We start from the raw sequence: 20,504 nt of genomic DNA on the forward strand, positions 1-20,504 counted from the left end.
TAACTGAATTCATTCGGTGTTTTACCCACAAACACCCTCTTAGGAAGAACAGCCCATCCTGCCAGTCTTAGGTTCTCTCTCACCCGGAGGGCTGAACCATTCCAAGTTTGAGGTGAACATTTTTCCTGGTGTCTAAATTATATTCAGATTATATTCTGAAGGCAGGAGGTGAAAAACCAACCTTCTGTGTTAGAGAATGATATACACAGAGACACACATAGACCACCAAGACTTCTAGATCAGTTCCTAAACCTGGCTCGGATCAGAATCACCTGGGGAGTTTTTTAAAAGTAAAATTCCAAAGCCACACCTTCAAACCCACTAGGAATCTCCTTGGGTAAGTCCCAGGGATCTCTGTTAGAAGTTTCCCTGATGATTCTAGACACTTGCCAGGTTTAGAGACCACTGCTTGTTACTATGAAACAGGAAAGTAGTATGTTATTACAAAGAGTGAATAAAAATAAGTTCTTCTTATTAAACAACATCTTTTCCTCATGAAATGGAAAAAATTATTAGAACCATTAAGTTGATATCCAGATACAGAGATATTGAAAGTTTTATCATTTGTCTGACCTAAATGCCTCCTAGATAGTTGTATACTACAATAATAATAAAACAAAACCCACAACCACACAACAGTTTCTCAACCCTGCAAAAATGTTGCCAGCTTGAACAAAAAAAGGCATTTCTTTTCATTTACATAGGTAATGATGAAGGTTGCCTGAGAGCATGAAAAAATGGCACAGACTTTACATCATTATAAAATATGGTTTTACAGACATTTTATTTTACACCGAACTAGGCATTTGGACTTGCACAAAGCTCTGATTCTTACAGAGTTGTATTTAGCACTCAGCCATCAGAAGGAAAGACCACAGGTGCCAGAATTCTCAGTCATTCACTGGAACACTGAAGCTAATAGATAACTCCTTAACATAAGAAAAACATGGTAATCGAAACAATTGCTCATAAAATCTTGAATCATATGAAAATCTCGTTGGTTTTTTCTAATTTCCTTTGAATAGCTATAAAACTGAAAATGTAAGTGATCGAATTATAATAAAACATGTAATGATGCTGAAGTAAATATTTTTTTTCCTTTCTCCAGGCCTCTGTGGACAGAGTTCCCTAATGAATTAGAGACTTTTGGTGTGGAAGACGAATACATGCTGGGTGAACATTTCTTAATTATAGCTCTGATAAACACTTTAATTATGTTTTTGTTATTGCATTTTCTAGTGTAAGAGCACTAAAAATAAATCCCTATCTCAAGAAAGCTAAAAACTAAAATGAGGAGACATTCCGTCACCAAGATTTTTAGTATTATGAGTGGAATCAGCTTTTCTTGGTTATCATGTAGCATTTCTCATAATACTGTTAACTTCATGTTAATCCATCCTGTTTGGGGAGGTGATTTGGCATATTCTTGTTTGGGGTCCACTCTGAGCCTTGTCACACCACTACAGGGAAGGGAAGTAGAAAAAAGTAGACCAGAAGGTTATAGTAAAAACCCAAAGAGCTGATTTCATAGGCATAATAGGATTTTTATATTTATGTTTTTGGCTTCTACTTTAACAAGCGTTAACCACCAAATGCAGAATGTAGAAGTATCCTCTTGGGAATAGGGCTTAAGAAACAAGGCTCACCAGAGAATTTCCCAAAAGGTGGATGCTGTTTCTAAAGAACAGAAACCCCAAAATGTAAAAGACCTAGTTCTTGAGGTCTCCACGCATCCTTACATCTCAGCTGAAAAAGCTACTTCCTTGGAGAAAATGTCTCTGACCAAAATTGGTTCCTAATACCTAATTCCACCTGCCTTAGTCAAGTCAGTCCCTCTTATTACATAACTTTCACTCCATTTTTGTACTTTTGCCTTTTTCATATTTGTCTTAAGTCTAATTAATGTGTAATCCTTGTTTAATATCTGTCTTTACTGACTATAAATTCCACAAGGGCAGGTACCATGTCTGCCTTACTTGCCACTATATCCCAAAGCCTAGCACAGTGCCTGACACTCAGCAGGAACTCCATAATAAATACTTGCTGGCTTAGAGAGTGAATACATAAATAGATGAATTTTACATACATGTGGTGCCAGAGTCTAAAAAAATTGACAATCCAGATTGCCTTTAAGAGAATTACAGCCCTCTCAATAATAACTGCCCAGGGAGGAGGCACTGAGTGTCTGTGCTCACCCCAGTTCTGGACAATAACCATAGGCTCACCACCTTCAGAGTCACCTGCAGCAGACATGAAGCACCCGGAGAAGGGCAGTGGTGCTTTCAGACTGGCACACAAGGAGCTGTGCACAAAACGAGGCCAACAGACAAGATCGGGGTTCTCCTTGTCACCCCAGCAGGCCGTAGTAGATCACTCATAGGCAGTGATTCGGTCCCTCTCTGAGCACCTGCCCTCTTACTAGCAGCGCATCTCCTGGACGAATCATGGGCCAGCTCACCAAGGTGTCTATCTTCAAGAAGTCCACATTTGAGTGGTCTTCAAAACCACAAAAGCACCCAGTTAACAGGGAAAGGTATTTTCAGACCTTCTATAATAATAATTAACTTTTTTCCTACTCCATTTTTCAGGAAGTGCTTTGTTGGTTCACCCAGTCACAGAACCAAAAGCCACCACGGTTGATGTGTTTCTGCCAGGATCAAATGAGGTAAGAATAAATGACAAACAGCCACATATGTATCTTATGTCTCATATCTCATCCCTTAATTGTGATGAATTAGCCCCTGTTAGGAAATAGGCTCTTCATCATGTGCTTGTGAAGACAGGCCGAATGACGACAGCAACTGAAGATCCCTGTAAGTCATGTCCGTTGTCCTTGGAGGTCTAGAAGCCCAGTGGAAGAATGGGGAGAAAGGTGAATGGGTGACAACACCAAGGACCAGAGCAGTGCTTTATCTTCACACTTTGACTTGTGTCACTCCTTGTAAACACACTGAGGCTTTGGGTAGGAAGGAAACTTGAGTCTGTTGTGAAGCATCAGACTCTGGAGAGAAACATGAGTATGAAGAGACTTTGCTGTTTGGTTCTGGCTCTATCCGAATCCTGAGTTTTTGGCACCAAAAGCATCTCCAGACTCTTGCCAGCATGGCTAAAAAGTAACAGCAGTGACCTCCCTCTGTACCTCTCCAGCTTCCTCTGCTGTTATTGGTTATGGTCATTGATTGCTATCACTGTGTGAAATACCATCCTGGCCCTGCGGGGGCCCAGGGCACTGAACCCAGATGAGGCACCAGGAAGAGGTGGGACTAACCCACGGGCTGTAGAGCAGAGAGCTTGTGTAACAAGAGCAGCAGTCTCCAGCGACAGACCCAGGCTATATCCAAAGAGGCCAGGAGGAGAGACAGGCAGAACTCAGGGCGCTAGACCAGGGAAAGAGGGTATGGAATGGAGAGTGAGAAGCAGACAGACCCAAGGAGAGAGTCCTTGAGCACTCCAGCATCGCTGTAGGACACAGCAGGCCTGGGAAGAGCCATGAAGCATATTCCTGGACTGTCAAGGCAGGTAGTGAGGTAGTGGAGCTGAGGCAAGCTTGCTGCTCGGTACTGTCAGGCACGGCATGGCAATACTGTGAGAGCATGTGCAGTGCGGTGTTTACCCTCCATCCGGCTCTGTGTGTCAGGTGGTTGTGTTAGTTTCCTAAGGCTGCTGTAACAAATTCCTGAAAACTTGGTGGCTTAAAACAACAAAATTGATTCTCTCACAGTTCAGGAGGACAGACACCTAAAATACAAGTGTCGGCAGGGTCGTTCCTTCCGGAGGCCCTGAAGGGGCACCTGTTCCCTGCCTCTCTCCAGCTCCTAGTGGCTGCCCAGTCCTTGGCGTCCCTTGGTTTGTGGCTGCGTCGCTCCGGCATGGGCCTCCACCTTCACAGTGCCTTCTCCTCATGTGCCTGTGTCTCCTTGTCTGTTTCTCTTTAAGGACACTTGTTTTTGATGACATTTAGGGCCCACCTGGATAATCCCAGATCATCTCTTTAAAATCCTTAACTTAGTCAAATCTGTCACTATAGAAGCCAGACAGACCCAAGGAGAGAGTCCTTGAGCACTGGAGCATCGCTGTAGGACACAGCAGGCTGTATTATTATAGAAGGTAATATTCTCTCCTAGTTAGATCTGTTAAATCTGTTACTTAGAAGGTAATGGTCACTCCTTTCTAGATTAGAAAGTGCATGTGTCTTTTTGAGGACCCACCATTGAGCCCACTTCATTTGTCATTATTAATATTATAATAACCAGGTTTTCTCCAGAATGTTCATGAATTACGTTCTTCCTCTTGGTCACTCCAATAATTTGTAGTTCTGAAGGTGAGGGCTCTTTACAAAGCTTCCCTTGCCAAGTAAAAACCTGTAAAAAAAGGTAAATACAACAGCTAAATAAATTTTCCTGCCAGGTTTTTCTGCTGAGAGCTTCTCAGGTTGACCCTAACAAAGCAGTAGGGTCCCATTAAGAGGAAATAGCTCCCTTTCTGATAGAGCCAAGATTTTACTAGTGACCTGTCATCATCACAAGCACATTGTTATGACAATAATACGTTCCTTCAACACTATTTCCCAGAGTGTTCTGTGATTTTTTTTTTCCTCTCCCTACATCTTCACAAACCCTGGGTGAAAGAGCCAGGACATTCCATGCCAGACCTTCACCTTGGTTAGCTAGTACCACATCACACCGTACATGAGGGCCAGCTAATGTCCCTCACTGTCACTCTGCCCCCTGTTTCCCTCTCCTTCCAAGTCTTTGCTATGTAAGGCCTCAGTAAGGCCCTTCTCTGACAATCTACTGACAATTCAAACCATTCCCACTGCACTGGTATTGTCCAGCCCTCCTCCATCTTTTTTCTCTACAAAACATGCCACCTTTAACAGTCTATAGATAAATGTTTCATTTATCATCTGTCTCTCCTCCTAACTTTTTGAGGGCGGTGACTTTTTTCTCTATGTTCACTGCTGTATCCCCATGTCTAGATGGGTACCTGGCACATAGTAGGCCTTCAGTAAGTACTTGTTGGGTGAGGAGCGTGGTGACTGAATTCTCAGTCTAATCTATATGGTGTTTTGGGTTTTTTTTACCGATTATACTCTAGGCTGAGATCTCTGTATATGGCACCAGAGCATGATACCCTACACCTCACATTCTAAGTACCTCTGAAAATGATAGACAGCTAATCCCCAAATCTTGTTTGAATCTGCTTTTTTTACCCTTCACTGTCACCAGCTCTTTATCTAAAGCTACTGCAATTTGCCAAATAAAGACATTAGAAGAAAAGGACACTAAGACAATATCCCTCATAAGCACATAGAAATCCTTGACAAAACATAAGCAAACTGAATCCAGCCGAGGATAATACATCATGACGCAGTGGGGTTGGTCCTGTTGAATTTAGAGGTCACTGCAGCTAATGATGGGCAAGTCACAGCCCTCTCACATTCACAGCAGGACCTGACGGACTCAGCAGCCCATCTATATAAAGGACATGGTAATCCCAGGAGGTCAACTTGCAAAATAGACGCTGTGACTGCCAGAAACTGTACTTGGCTAGAAGAGAGAAGAGGTTTCGTTTTCGTGGTACTTCTGATGGTATCTTCAGGATTTATCCCACCACATTACTTTGTACGATCTTTTTGGTACTTCAGCAGCTAAACCCCATTGGCAGGGATCCCAAATAAGAATTTGAACCTCATCCCTGAATTGGACTCTGATAAAAAATGATACTAAGGTAGTGATCCAAGTTGCCATTTGTTTTTCTCCCAGATCCGTTTCCTTCTCCGACACTTTCCTTCTCTCCTGCCTCATTTGTGATTTATTTGCTTGCCATATGCCTTTCTTCTTTGTTGTTGCCTTTTTTTCTCTTCCATTATCTTTTTTACTAGTAAACACTTTAATATTTTATAAGCTAACTGGACTACAAGATCCATGAGGGCAGGAACTATGTCTTTCCTTTCACTCGTGTGCGCCCAGCAGTGCTGGACACATGGTACGTTGTTCAGTAACTTTTAGTTGGAATGGATGGACACGTGAATGGCCTTTTTGCTCAACTTTAATCCATTGCAGTACTAGGTTAGTCCTTAGGGATCTTCTTTAAAGTGTATGTTCTTCCTAACTTCTACTCAAGAGTTTTTAAAGAAATTATACATATTTTAGCTTTCTGGTTATTTGAAATCCAGATACACAATGTTTTATTGAATAATGAAATTGTGAGCAGAGGTCCTCATATACTCCTTTCCATCGGGCTCTTTTCCTTTTCAGGTCTGGTATGGCTCTAAGACATTTGCTTATTGGGAGGGTGCACGTACTGTAAAGATCCCAGTAGCCTTGGACACAGTAAGTTATTTTCACGCAATTATTTTTATCTATTGTGCTCCATTATTCTTCTCAGGTTGCCATAACAAAATACCTTGGACTAGGTGGCTTACTCAACAGAAATTAATTTTCTCACAGTTCTAGAGGCTAGAAGCCCCACATCTAGGTGCCGACCCATCTGATTCCCAGTGAGGACTCTCTTCCTGGCATTTAGACAGCCTCCGGCCTGCTGTGTCTCCCCATGGCAGAGGGAAAGAGTGGGCTCTCTCGTGTCTCTTATGATGAAGACATTAATCCCTGGCCTCACTCTTATGATGTCATTTAGCCTAAATTACTCTGTAAAGGCCCTTTGTCCAAATATAGTCACATTGGGTATTGGGGCTTCAAGATATGAATTTGGGGGGTACACAAACATTCAGTCTGTAACATATGCCTACATAGAAAGAACTAAGGACATTTGTGTTCTACATAATAGCACATACATGAAGAGACAGAAAGGAGATTAGTGGTTACCTAGGGCTAGGGCAGGACATACCTTGGAGAACAATGGGGAGTGACTGCTGTTGGGTACAGGGTTTCTTTTAGGGGTTAAAAAAATGTTTTAAAATTGATTGTGATGTATATATGGCCAATTAATATATGATAAAGGAGCCATGAATATACAATGGGGAAACGACAGCCACTTCAATAACTGATGTTGGCAAAACTGGACAGTTACATGTAAGAGAATGAAACTGGATCACTGTCTAACCCCATACACAAAAGTAAACTCGAAATGGATCAAAGACCTGAATGTAAGTCATGAAACCATAAAACTCTTAGAAGAAAACATACGCAAAAATCTCTTGAATATAAACATGAGCAACTTTTTCCTGAACATATCTCCTTGGGCAAGGGAAACAAAAGCAAACATGAACAAATAGGATTATATCAAACTAAAAGGCTTCTGTACAGCAAAGGACACCATCAGCAGAATAAAAAGGCACTCTACAGTATAGGAGAATATATGCATAAATGACTTATCCAATAAGGTAAGTCATCCAAAATATATAAAGAGCTAATAAGCCTCAGCACCCAAAAATCAAAAACCAGATTAAAACATGAGCAGAAGATCTGAACAGACATTTCTCCAAAGAAGAAATTCAGATGGCCAACAGGCACATGAAAAGATGCTCCACATCACTAATCATCAGGGAAATGCAAATTAAAACCACAAGGAGATATCAGCTCACATCAGTTAGGATGGCCAACATCTAAAAGACAAGGAACAACAAATGCTGGTAAGGATGCAGAGAAAGGGGAATCCTCCTACACTGCTGGTGGAATGTAAAATTAGTTCAACCATTGTGGAAAGCAGTATGGAGGTTCCTCAAAAAACTAAAAACAGAAATACAATTTGACCCAGTAATTCCACTCCTAGGAATTTACCTGAGGAAAACAAGATCCCCAATTCAAAAAGACATATGCACCCCTTTATTTATCACAGCACTATTTACAATAGCCAATATATGGAAGCAACCTAAGTGTCCATCAATAGATGAATGGATAAAGAAGATGTAGTACATATACACAATGGAATATTATTCAGCCATAAGAAGGAAACAAACCCTCCCATTTGCAACAACATGGATGGAGCTAGAGGGTATTATGCTCAGAGAAATAAGCCAGGTGGAGAAGACAAGTACCAAATGATTTTCCTCATTTGTGGAGTTTAACAACAAAGCAAAACTGAAGGAACATAGCAGCAGACACACAGACTCCAAGAAGGGACTAGCGGTTACCAAAGGGAAAAGGGTGGGGAGGGGTGGTGGGGAGGGAGGGAGAAGGGGATTAAGGGGGATTATAATTAGCACACACAATGTAGGTAGGTTACAGGGAAGGCAGTACAGCACAGAGAAGGCAAGTAATGACTCTGTAGCATCTTACTATGCTGAAAGACAGTGACTGTAATAGGGGGGTGAGGACTTGATAATATGGGTGAATGTTGTTAATGTGAAACTTTCATAAGATTGTATATCAATGATACTTTAATAAAAAAATTCATTGTGATGTTGGTTGCATTACTCCTAATAAAGCTGTTAAAATGTGAGAAAAAGCATAAAAATAATATACAGTTGACCTTTGAGCAACACTGGGGTTAAGGGTGCCAATCCTTCATGCAGTGAAAATCCACATATAACTTTTGACTCCCCAAAAACTTAACTAATAGCCTGCTTTGACCAGAATTACTGATAACATAAGTAGTCAGCTAACACATATTTTGTATGCTATGTGTATTATATACTATATTCTTACAATAAAGTAAACTAGCGAGAAGAAAATGTTTTCTCAAATGGGCACAAATCTCTAAAAAATTTTCCAATTTGCTTATTGAAAAAAATCTGCATGTAATTGAGCCTATACAGTTCAAAACCATGTTGTTCAAGGATCAACTGTATTTTAATTTTACAGTGTGAAATATCAAGGACAAAGAACTCTTCCCCATATATTTATATTCATAAGTCTAAGAAAAATAGTAACACTGAAAACAGAGAGTAAACATGGTGGCCACCACACATGCCATACAGAATGTCCTTGTAGAGGATCAAGTCAGAAAACATGAGTTTTTAGTTGTAACCCTGGACCTCTAAGCCCAAGGGAATGCCATCAGTTATGATGTTAGATTCAGAGCAGCCCAGCCAGACTAAATTTCTGGAGGGAAGTTTGCTCTGCAGCTGAATCACAACTACTACCCCAGGTCCTAAGTAGTGTGAAGATCAATAAATAGATACTGATGTTATTTTTTAAATAGTCAGCATCAATATTGAACTCCATTATAAAGAAAATGATTTTAGATGCCAACTTTCAGATCTAGAAGAGAACCTTCATCTACTCTAATTCCTCTTACATGCATCTACTCTAATCCCTCATGCCTACAGGTGAAGAAACTTAAGTTCAGAGAAGTTAAATTGCTTGTTCAGGGTTGTAGTTAGACTGTGGCGAAACTGAGCTGAGACCCCAGGTCAGCAGGACTCCCACTTCAGAGCCCATTGCATACTAACTCACTACTTCATTCTTTGAGAAAAGAGGAGGAGAAGGAGATTGGCTGATGAGGGTTGGGAGAGAGATGTGCTGACTGTGAGTCAAGCAGAGGGTGGACGTCTTAACACGCCACCCTCACTCCCACCTTCATTTATTCTTGTACCCTGTTCCCTGCTTGTACTTTACTTAGAGTGAAGTACAAGCCCTCACATGATCCAGGGAGCTTCCTGACCGAGGATTGTACTGGGAGGCAGGAAATTTACTGGGCTTTCCCTGCTGGGCGTGCCATCCCACAAGACCCACAGGTATGGGTTGTGCCTGCAGCCCTGTCGTTAGAGTCACTTAAAGTGCCCTTGATGACGTCTTCACAGATTTACCCTCAGAACTGAGTCAGTCATCCTGGTGATCCAGGGAAACAGGGAGCAAGAAGGATATGGGCTGCAGTAAGGACCAAAGTCATCTCGCCCAAACCAAGAAACGATCACATTTTATATACTCATACACGTGGGCCTGCTTACACAGACAGAAAAGTCCATCCTTTAGCAGGGCCCTAGAAATAAACTTATTTATTATAGTGCCAGGAAAATTAAAAATAATGGAACAGGAAAGGCTACTTATAGGATAGGCAGAATAATAAATTGATGAAGGATGAGAAGGATGCCTAATTAAAAAATGGACCAGTTTTCCTTTTTATGCCAGAGCCCCTCTATTTGCCATCTCTGTGCTCACAAATTTATTTTCTCTTTGAGTCTATACTTGTAAAGAATGTGAGTCATGTACAATGAGACATTGTAAAATTCTACTTTGAAATTGTCTTGTATGAATGCTGCCTACCTGAGAGTGTTGCTCTGTTGTAGATGCCAGTGTTTCAGCGAGGTGGAAGTATAGTACCAATCAAGACAACTGTAGGAAAATCCACAGGCTGCATGACCGAGTCCCCATATGGACTCCGGGTGGCTCTAAGCCCTAAGGTATTTGGAAAATGTTACCTTTACACATCTCATTTGTTACTACTCTCTTTATGGTGGTAGCCTTTTGAGTGTGATACTGTATAAAAGTGATGAACCCCATCTGTGGGGCAGGTGTTTCTGATGTTTGTGTGGAAATCAAAATTTTGAACCATTGAATCATTGTGCAGCTTGTCTGACTTGCCTAGAATTGTTCTTAAAGGAACTCTGAGAACTAGAAATAAGAAAATTTCCTCTGGGGCACTGTGACCCTTGGTACTGTGCAGCTTGGCGTTCATTACCCCTGGACTTTCTGAAAGCTCCCTGGGCCGTGGGCAGCCTGCCACACCCTAAAGTTCACTCTCCTGTAAAAGGGTACCTGTGTCTGTGCAACGTTTCAGGGACACCATCCCCACACAATGACATCTCCTCAGATGGCTCAAACAGCTAAAATCTTGGAAGGATGCAGAATTGATCTGTCCTTTTGAGATCTTTTGAGCCAAATGAGACCTGTAGCAAATTCCTTTCCTATCCATTTGCCCAAATACAGAACCAAACACAAATTCTTACTGTTATGCAAATATTATAAAATAATTAAGGTTTCTTTTTCTTCCATCTTTCTTTTCCATCAATTTCACTTAGACATGTCTTCTTGGGCCAAATATGGGCGTCAGGCCCATGCGAGGCCATAGAATAAATACGAGACTTGAGATCCATAGCAGATCAGGCTTTATCAGTAACAGTAAAGTGCCGTATGGAATGCTATGACATTGTTTGACATACAAAAGGGGTCCACCTACTAAAAGTAAGTAGAAACTAGATATCATTCTCTAAATACAGGGTCCTCTAAAGATAGTTGATCTCATCCATTACATACTCTTTTTTTTTTTAACTTCAGTTTCACTCTGTGACCCTTCCTTGCCCTATTGTCGCATTCTAGGATAGTATTTTCAGAGAAGCCACCTATGCCACTGACCATGCTTCCTGGATTAAATTTCTTCCAGCAAGGCCTAACTCTTCATGCCTCTCTTATGTGACTTCCTTATTTATATTATTTCACTAATGGGTATTGGATGTATATATTTGTATGATTACTTTGTACAGCTTGAATATTAAGCGTTTGTTCAACATTACTTTTCACAAATATTTTATCTATTATTTTCCTTTAAGAGGTGACATTCTCTTCCTAAAAAACAGTTATATAAACACATTCTCTGCCTGTTATTTTTTTCTCTCCCCAGGGTTCTGCCATGGGTGAATTCTATTTGGATGATGGCCATTCATTCCAATACCTCCACCAGAAGCAATTCTTGCACAGGAAGTTTTCATTCTGTTCAGATGTTTTAATGAACAGGTAATGACAGCTAAAAAGCCGTGTGCTTTCTTAAATAAATATTGCCATCTTCTTGCTATCCTCAAATGCAATTATTGATGAAGGCCATTTGCACAGTATTTATGTTTTTTCAGCTTCATTAGATATAATTAACAAATAAATTTGTAATATATTTAAGGTGTATAATATGATTTGATGTATGTATACATTGTAAAAGGAGTCCCACCATCAAGTTAATTAACACATCTTTTACTTCACATATTTATCCTTTTTTTTTTTTTTTAGTGAGAAAACACTTAAGTTCTACTCTTGGCAAATTTCAGTTATACAATACAGTATTATCAACTATAGTTACCATGTTATACATTAGCTCCTCAGGCCTTATTTATCTTGTAACTGAAAGTTTATACCCTTTTCCTAGTTTCTCCCTATTTCTCCCATCTTCTAGCCCCCAGCAACTTCCATTCTACTCTCTATTTCTGAGGTCAACGCTTTCTTTTTTTAAAAAAATATTCCACATATAAGTGATATCATGCAGGATTTGGCTTTCTCTGTCTAGCTTACTTCACTTTGCATAATGCCCTCCAGGCTCATCCATGTTGTCACAGATGATAGGATATCCATCATTTTTAAGGATGAATAATAATCCATTGTGTCTGTATACCACATCTTCTTTATCTATTCATTCACCGATGGGCACTAAGGTTGCTTCCATATCTTGGCTCTTGTAAATAATACTGTATTGAATAATATCTGTTCCAGACAGTGATTCACTTCCTTCAGATATATACCAAGTGGGATTGCTGGATTTAATTTTTTGTTTTTAATTTTTTGAGGAACCTCCATACTGTTTGCCATAGCAGTCATACAGTTAACATTCCCATAATGGGTACAAGAGTTCCCTTTTCTCCACATCCTCATCAACACTTACTTTTTGTCTTTTTGCTGGTAGCCATTCTAACAGGTGTGGGGTGATACCTCATGGTGGTTTTGATTTGCATTTCCTTGATGATTAGTGATATTGAGCACCTTTTCATTTACCTATTGACCATCTGCATATCTTCTTTGGGAAAATGTTTATTCATGTTGTTTGCCCATTTTTTAATTGGGATATTTGTGTATGAGTCCCTTATATAGTTGGATATTAACCTTTTATCAGATATGTGGCTTACAAATATTTTCTCCCATTCTATAGGTTGCCTTTTCATTTTGTGGATGGTTTTCTTTGTTGTGCAGAAGGTTTTTAGTTTTATGTAGTCCTACTTGTTTATTTTATTTTTGATATAAAAAAAGTTTTTGGTGCTAAATCCCAAAAATTCACCAACACCAATGTCAAGGAGCTTACTCCCTATATTCACTTATAGGAGTTTTATGGTTTCAGGTCTTACATTCAATTCTTTAATCCATTTTGTGTTGATTTTTGTGGATGGTATAAGATAGAGGTCCAGTTTCATTCATTTGCATATGGATATCCAGTTTTCCTAAAACCATTTATTGAAGAGACTGTCTTCTCCCCATTTTATATTTTTGGTTCATTTGTCAAAAATTAATTGAGCAGTATGCATGGGTTTATTTCTGTGTCTCTGTTCTGTTCCATTGATCTATGTCTGTTTTTAGGCCATTACTATACTGTTTTGGTTACTATAGCTTTGTAATATAGTTTGAAGTCAGTAATTATGATGCCTCCATCTTTGTTTTCTTTTTCAGATTGTTTTAGCTATATGGGGTCTTCTGTGGATCCACGTGAATTTTAGGTTTGTTTTTCAATTCTGTGAGACATGCCTTTGGAATTTTGATAGGTATTGCACTGCATCTGTAGATTGCTTTGAGTAGTGCAGATATTTTCACAATATTAATTCTTCCATCCATGAACATAGAATATCTTTCTATTTGAGTCTTCCTCTATTTTTTTTATCAATGCCTTATAGTTTTCAGTATATAGCTTTTTCTCCTTCTTGATTAAATTTATTCCTGAGCATTTTATTTTGATACTATTATAAATGGGATTGTTTCTCTTTCCAATAGTTCATTGTTAATGTATAGAAATGCAACTGATTTTTGTGTATTGATTTTGTATTCTTCAGCTTTACAGATTTTGTTTATTAGTCCTAACAGTTTTTTGGTAGAGTCTTTAGGATTTTCTACATATAGTATCATGTCATCTACAAACAAAAATAGTTTTACTTCTTCTTTTCCAATTCAGATGTCTTTTACTTCTTCTTCTTGCCTAATTGCTCTGGCTAGGATGTCCATTACTACGTTGAATAAAAGTGACAAGAATGGGCATCCTCAGCTTATTCCTGATCTTTGTGTATGATACTAACTTTTGTATAGTTTCCCATATATGGTCTTTATCATGTTGAAGTATGTTGCCACTATTTGTTGAGAGTCTTTAAAATCATAATGGGTGTTAAATTTGATCAGATGCTTTTTCTGCATCTATTGAAATGATCATAGAATTTTTATCCTTCCTGTTGTTAATGTGATATATCACATTTATTGGTTTGCTTATATTAAACCATCTCTGCCTTCTAGGAATGAATCCTACTTGATCACAGTGTGTGGTGCTTTTAATGAATTGTTGAAATCAGTTTACTAATAGTTTGTTGAGGATTTTTACATCTGTATTCATCAAGGAGATTGGCCTGTAATTTTCTTACTGGCTTTGGTTTCAGGGTGATGCTGGCCTTGTAAAATGAGTTTGGACATGTTCCCTCCTCTTCTACTTTTTTAAAGAATTTGTAAAGGATTGGTATTAATTCTTTAAATGTTCGTTAGAATTCACCAGTGGAGCCATCTCATCCTGGACTTTTCTTTGTTAGGAGGTTTGGATTACTGATTCCATATCTCCTTCCTAGTAATTTGTTCAGATTTTGTTTTTTCATGCTTCAATATTCAGAAACAGTATTTGTTTCTACATGATTCATTTAGGAATTTATCCAATTCTTCTAGCTTATCCAATTTTCTGGTGTATAACTAACTGTTCATAGTAGTTTATGATCCTTAGTATTTCTGTGGTATCAAATGTAACATATCTTCTTTTATTTCTTATTTGCTTTGAGTTCTGTCTTTTTTTCTTGGTGAGTCTAGCCAAATGTTTATCAATTTTTGTTTATCTTTCTAAAAAATCAGCTTAATTTCATTGATCTTTTATATGGTCTTTTTAGTCTCTATTTCATTTATTTCCACTTGATCTTTATTATTTTCTTCCTCCTACTAATTTTGGCCTTTGTTCTTCTTTTCTATCTCCTTGAGATGTGAATTAGGTTGTTTGCTTGAGATTTTTCTTGTTTCTTAAGGGTGGGCATTTATTACTATGAACAGCCCTTTTACAACTCCTTTTGCTGCATCCCATAGATCTGGTATGTTGTATTTCCATTTTCATTGGTCTCACAGTATGTTTTTATTTCTCCTTTGACCCATTGGTTGTTCAGTAGCATGTTGTTTATCCATGCTGTCATCTTTGTTTGTAGTGGCTCCTGGTAGTTGAGGGTGTGCCAAGACCCATCAGTGTCCCAAAGGGGAGGATAGCAGTCAGCCCTTAGTTATATAGGCTGTCTCTCAGGCAGTAACTGGGAAATTATGTAGTCAAACCCCTTCCAAGGAAAAACTGGGAGATGGGTGCTTTTGCCTGCTTTCTCTGCTCTGAGCCTTGGGGGATTGCTGCATCACATCCATTAACAACTGCTTCTTTGTTTGCTATCATCTTGTGGGACTTGTGAATGCAAACTCTGTTGGCTATCAGAGCTAGGTGATTTGAGGGCCCATCCCTTGGGTGGGAGCCTTAAAACTTGGAGTGCTAAAAGTGTGGTCCAAACCCTTCACTCTGCAAGAAGCTGGGAGTTAGGGATCTGTTCTCAGTTGTGTGGCACCATGACAGGGATGAGGGTTATGGTAAGAATGGGTCTCAGCCTTTCCTACCCATCATGATGTGGGTATTTTCCCAGATTCTGGATGTCTAGGAGTCACTTAGCTAGTTTCTGGATTTCTCTCAAAGGGAATCACTCCATTTTTAGCTTTACATCCAGTGCATCCATGGGAGGAAGGAAATTCAGGAACCTCTGTAGTCGCCATTTTGGTCTGGAGTCCTTCTGGAGTATTTTTTCAGTCACTCCGTGACCCTCCCTTCTTTATTGTTCATTTTCCTTTTCTTCTCTAAAAAATAAGAAGAGTTCTATTTAAGTTCCCATTAATCCCATTTATTCATCTATTCAATAACTGAGTATCTGATTTCTTACAATTGATTGCAATATCCAAGTCATATTTATGACTTCAGGATCCTTAGGTGATTTCTCTCCAAATGTCTTGTTGAAGAGAGATTGGTTTGGCTAGTGACTAGCTAGCCTTCAGCACATAGAGTCATCTTTTCCATCTCTTTATCCTAATAAATATGACAACTATATGGTTCGTGCCTCTGTAGGAAAAGATGGGAGGGGAGTGCATAAGGCCAGGAATATTGACCTGGTAACCAGTCCAAACCTCTGTTCATCTTTTCCTAATGCCATTTGCATATGTTGCAGTTGTGCTGATGAGAGAGGTCATTATCCCAGCAAGCATGTGGTGGAGAAGATCTTTATCCTAGGCCTCAAGAAGCAGCCATCTGCTGTGACCACCCACTCACCTGGTGAGGAAACAGGCCATTTGCTTTTGTAAATAATGAAGTGTCTGTAGTGAAGAGATGATGATTGTTCTTAAAATGGACATAATATGCTTAAGCCAAGTGTGCTCTACACTTTCTGATAGAGGTCAAATAAGCTAGTATCTAGAGGGAATGAGGCCATCCTGCTTCTCCTTATCAACTGATCTTTCTGTTCTGTAAGCCGTTAATATTTTTCTAAGGGAAATTATTTGGGGCTTGAAGTAATAGTGTAGCTTCTCTGAATATTTTTTTAAACTGTAGATATCTGAAGCCCTGGAGAATCCCACTCATGTTTATGGAGTTTCTTAAAGGGAATAGGATGGGATACATCCTTTCTTACCTACTGAATTTCTTGGACAAATCACTTTGTTCCTTACAGTTTCTTTTCCACCAATCTTGGACTGAAAACAGTGGAATGTTTCATGTTTTAAAACTTCATGGATGTTGTACACCTGAAACTAATGTAATGTAATACTGTGTGTCAACTACCCTTCAATAAAAAAAAGAAAAAAAAAAAACTTCATGGAAACTCACAGGCAAAAGTGCTATTGATTTGGATTCTCCTAAGTGGGATATGAGGTTTTATGATCGTCAGAAACATTTCAGATTCAGAGGAAAGATTGTTCTCTCCTAGATACTCATCAGATGTTTTTTATTGTCTTGAAATTTAGATGGTAAAGATCAACCTGTGGCTTTTACATACTGTGCCAAAACATCTACCCTGAGCCTGGAGAAGCTCTCACTGAACATTGGTGCTGACTGGGAAGTCCACATCAAATGACTGGGAAGAGCCCCTGGTGATGAGCACAAGGAGGCGGCCTGCCCCTTGGCCCTCTTGGAGATTTGTGCCGCGCACTCATTGACTTCTCTGGCTCAAAATAGTCTTTGACCAGTCTCCAGCTTACTAACAAACAATAGACTTCAGACTTTTCAGATTTTACATTTTTAGTTGTACACGTAATCCTCTTTGTGTCAAATGTCACCTTTCCTCCTAGGTACAAGCCGCCCTGAGACATTTCCAGAGTTTGTAGATCTTCCACTGCTTCTTGGGCCATGGCCCTGTGATAAGCATTGTGGCCCAGCAAACAGCTTCTCTCTGGGCCCGGCTGGACGAGTTTGTTGCATGTGAGACATGGCCAAGCCCCCCTTGCGTGGCCTGTTTGGGGCAGCTTGCCTCAGGCCACGCATCAGAGTCGCTCTGGCTATATAGCAGCTGAGTTGCTTGGGCCTGTCTCCAAGTGGACAGCAGCCTCTGGCACTGCCCGCCCCCCCAGCTGTCCTTTGCCCACTTTGTGTGGGCAAAACAACCCTTTTCTGCTTGCACTACATACACTACAGCAAAAGGGAGTTATTCTAGAGATTGATTCGGAAGCACAAAGAATTCTTTTCCTTGTCATGCTTTTTTGGGCTCCAAAGTTCTAAATTCATCATCTCAAAATTCTAGTTCCTTTATCTTACTTTTATTTAATACCTTCTACTAACCAAAGAATATTTGTAACATGAGTAAGCTATAATTAATAAAATAAAACAAATACCCATGTCCCCACCAACCCTCAGAAATGGAACACAAGGCTGGGACAGGATGAGGCAAGTGAAGCACCTGCCTGGGCTAAAGATGCAATAATCAAAAAATAAAATTTTAATGCAATATTTTAAAAAATCAAAATTAATGCAAAAGAAAATCCATGGTGAACAAAATAGCAACATTTTAAATAAAGACAGGATCAAAATTACTAAGTTTTCCTTTTGCTTCAGAGTCCAGTACAGCTAGGCATGGGACAGAGCATTATAACATCCCAGTCCCTCAGGATGCCCCCTGCTCTGGACCCCCAGTGACTTCCTGCTCTCCACCACAGCATCTGCTGGGCAGCGTCACGCCCTCAGCCCCCCTCCATATGCACAGTCCTTATCGGGCTTCCTCCACTTGGCAGCTGCCACTTCCGTGCCTCATGGGCCCGGTATCGGCCACCTCCCCTTTACCTCTGCAGACTTTACCATCCCTCCAGGCCCAACCCCAGGCCCACTTTTCCATGAAGCCTTTCTGATGACACTCACCCTCCCAGCTCCCCTTGGACCCAGGAGCAGTGATTTTGCCCTCCTCTGAAATGCTGCCCCACTTATAATGTGTGCTCTACTTAGCATTCTCAGGGATGGTCCTTTCATGTCTCTGGTTTGTCTGTGTTGTTCCCCTACTGGATTGTATGTTCCTCGAGAGCATGTTATATTTGTCTTATATCTGCCTGAGCACCTTGTACTTGGCTTTCCGTAACTATTGCTTGTAATTGCTTAAATGATGGAGTTGACTGATTAAAAAGTGAGGATTGAATGTATTTGCTTCTGATTTACCTTTCTTACATAGGACTCTTCCCTGTAGTAAACACTGTACATTTCCTCATGGACACATTTTATCAGTTGAGATTTGAGTTCTGCATCAAATATAAGCTGCAAATATAGACATATGCAGATTCTTTGCTCCTATTTCTGTAAGTTTTGAATTATGGAAAAAGGAAGAAGCCTACATTAGCTGAAGTAGTATTTCCCATCTTCAAATTTCCCCCGCTGTAATGACACTATAGCATCTTACTACACTGATAGACAGTGACTACAGTGGGGGGGGTGAAGACTTGATAATACGGGTGAATGTTGAAACCATAATGTTGTTCATGTGAAACCTTCATAAGATTGTATATCAATGATACTTTAATAAAAGAAATTTCTCTTGCCAACCTACAGTAAGGCTTAGCCTGAAAACTGAGTGCTCTTACCTAATGTAAATGATGGTTGCTGATGCAGTTTAAGCTGAGTAATTAAGACCTATCTTCAGATCAACATTTATGGCATGTCCATTCTTCCATCCAAAATACTTTTGAAGGAAGGAATGAAATAAGAATTAATAGAGCAAGTTAGTGGGAAATGGCTCTGTGGTGACCAGAACTATACTGAAACTAACTAGAGACATTGAGTGGGAAAAATGCAGTCTGGGTGTTTTTAATTGTCTGCTCTTAGCACTTCTCACATTTTACCCACCTCCTATTGCTGAAGCTATGTGCCAGAGAGTTGGCCTGAGCTGGCCTACAGTTGCTCAGTTACCTTGCTGTGGCTGATTTTGATATGTTTTCCCAGGAAACTCGGTTTTCTGTAAGAAATTAGAACCATTAAGACAGTGATTCAAACAAAGCTCTAAAATGAATACATGATGTATCTTTCCTTCAAGACTTAAATGTCTAGGCATGAATTGACAAATCATTTTAAAAACTGAAACTGCCCAACAGATAAATGGGCAAAGGTAACTCAAGAGAAATTGAAACAGACAAAATAAGCTTTAAAGATGCTCAGCCTCATTAAAAATCAAATAAATGATTTTTTGTTTTGTTTTGCTTGATTCGCCAAGATTTAAGAGTGAAAATGTCCAAGGCTGATGTTGATTGGTTTGGGGATAGGCATTCTCATGCATCATTAGTGGAATTATAAATAAATACAATCTTTCAGGATGGCTACCTGGCAATAGTGTCAAAATTTTAAATTTCCACACTTTAACCCAGCAATTCCACTTCATAAAAATCAGGTAAGTTTCTCTGAACTACTAATTGCAATGTGGTTTATACAGTGGAAAACTAGACATAAGTTAAATGTCCTTTTAAAGGGGATTAGTTGAATACAGCCCTTTCATTCAGTGGAATATTAGGCAACCACTAAAATAACAATCCATTAGTATCAACACAGAAATGATTCCGAGGGATTTCATTTAAGTAAAAGTTACAGTAAACAAACTGAAATTGAGGGACATCCTATACTCTTCAAAATGAGGAAGCTGTGAAAAACGGATCTAAGGAACCGCTCCAGATGGAAGGGGCTAAGGAGACATGACAACAAATTGGTGATCCTGGGCTGGATTCTGGACCTTTAAAGGACATTATTGGTAGAGTTGGAAAAATTTGGGATCTTTAGATTACATAGTACTTTTCCTAATTTTGAGAGTTTTACTATGATTATACAGAATTTCCTTGTATTTAAGAAATACTGAAGTATTTAAGGATAATGGGCCTCATATCTGTGACTTCAAATGGCTCAAAAAATTTATATTTGAGAGGAAGAGACAGAGAAAATAGGCAAAATGTGTTAAAATGTTACAATTAGAATACCTGGTAAAGGGTATACAGGAACTCTATACTGTATTTTCAATTTCCCCATAAGTTTTAAACTATTTCAAAATAACATTTAAAAATGAAAGTGGTGCTGTGTTGTACACT

General features: G+C 39.4%; 1 protein-coding gene across 12 annotated transcripts in view; it reads left to right on the forward strand.

Moving 5' to 3' along the window:
* The window catches only part of GANC (glucosidase alpha, neutral C), a 59,852-nt gene extending 41,268 nt beyond the window's left edge, over positions 1 to 18,584 (forward strand). For 10 of the 12 annotated variants that reach the window (XM_036923734.2, XM_036923735.2, XM_036923743.2 and 7 more), the window contains 7 exons: positions 1,109 to 1,173; positions 2,589 to 2,665; positions 6,261 to 6,335; positions 10,193 to 10,306; positions 11,524 to 11,636; positions 16,136 to 16,239; positions 16,926 to 18,584. In XM_036923734.2, coding sequence (XP_036779629.2) covers positions 1,109 to 1,173; positions 2,589 to 2,665; positions 6,261 to 6,335; positions 10,193 to 10,306; positions 11,524 to 11,636; positions 16,136 to 16,239; positions 16,926 to 17,035 — 658 coding nt within the window. In that variant the 3' untranslated portion in view covers positions 17,036 to 18,584. Of the gene's footprint in view, positions 1 to 1,108; positions 1,174 to 2,588; positions 2,666 to 6,260; positions 6,336 to 9,525; positions 10,087 to 10,192; positions 10,307 to 10,924; positions 11,088 to 11,523; positions 11,637 to 16,135; positions 16,240 to 16,925 lie in introns of those variants that run through there. The other 2 variants (XM_036923746.2, XM_036923747.2) reach the window with 2 other exon arrangements.
* Positions 18,585 to 20,504: the final 1,920 nt, after the last annotated feature.

Source organism: Manis pentadactyla, chromosome 11 (assembly GCF_030020395.1).
Source record: "Manis pentadactyla isolate mManPen7 chromosome 11, mManPen7.hap1, whole genome shotgun sequence".
NCBI lineage: Eukaryota > Metazoa > Chordata > Mammalia > Pholidota > Manidae > Manis > Manis pentadactyla.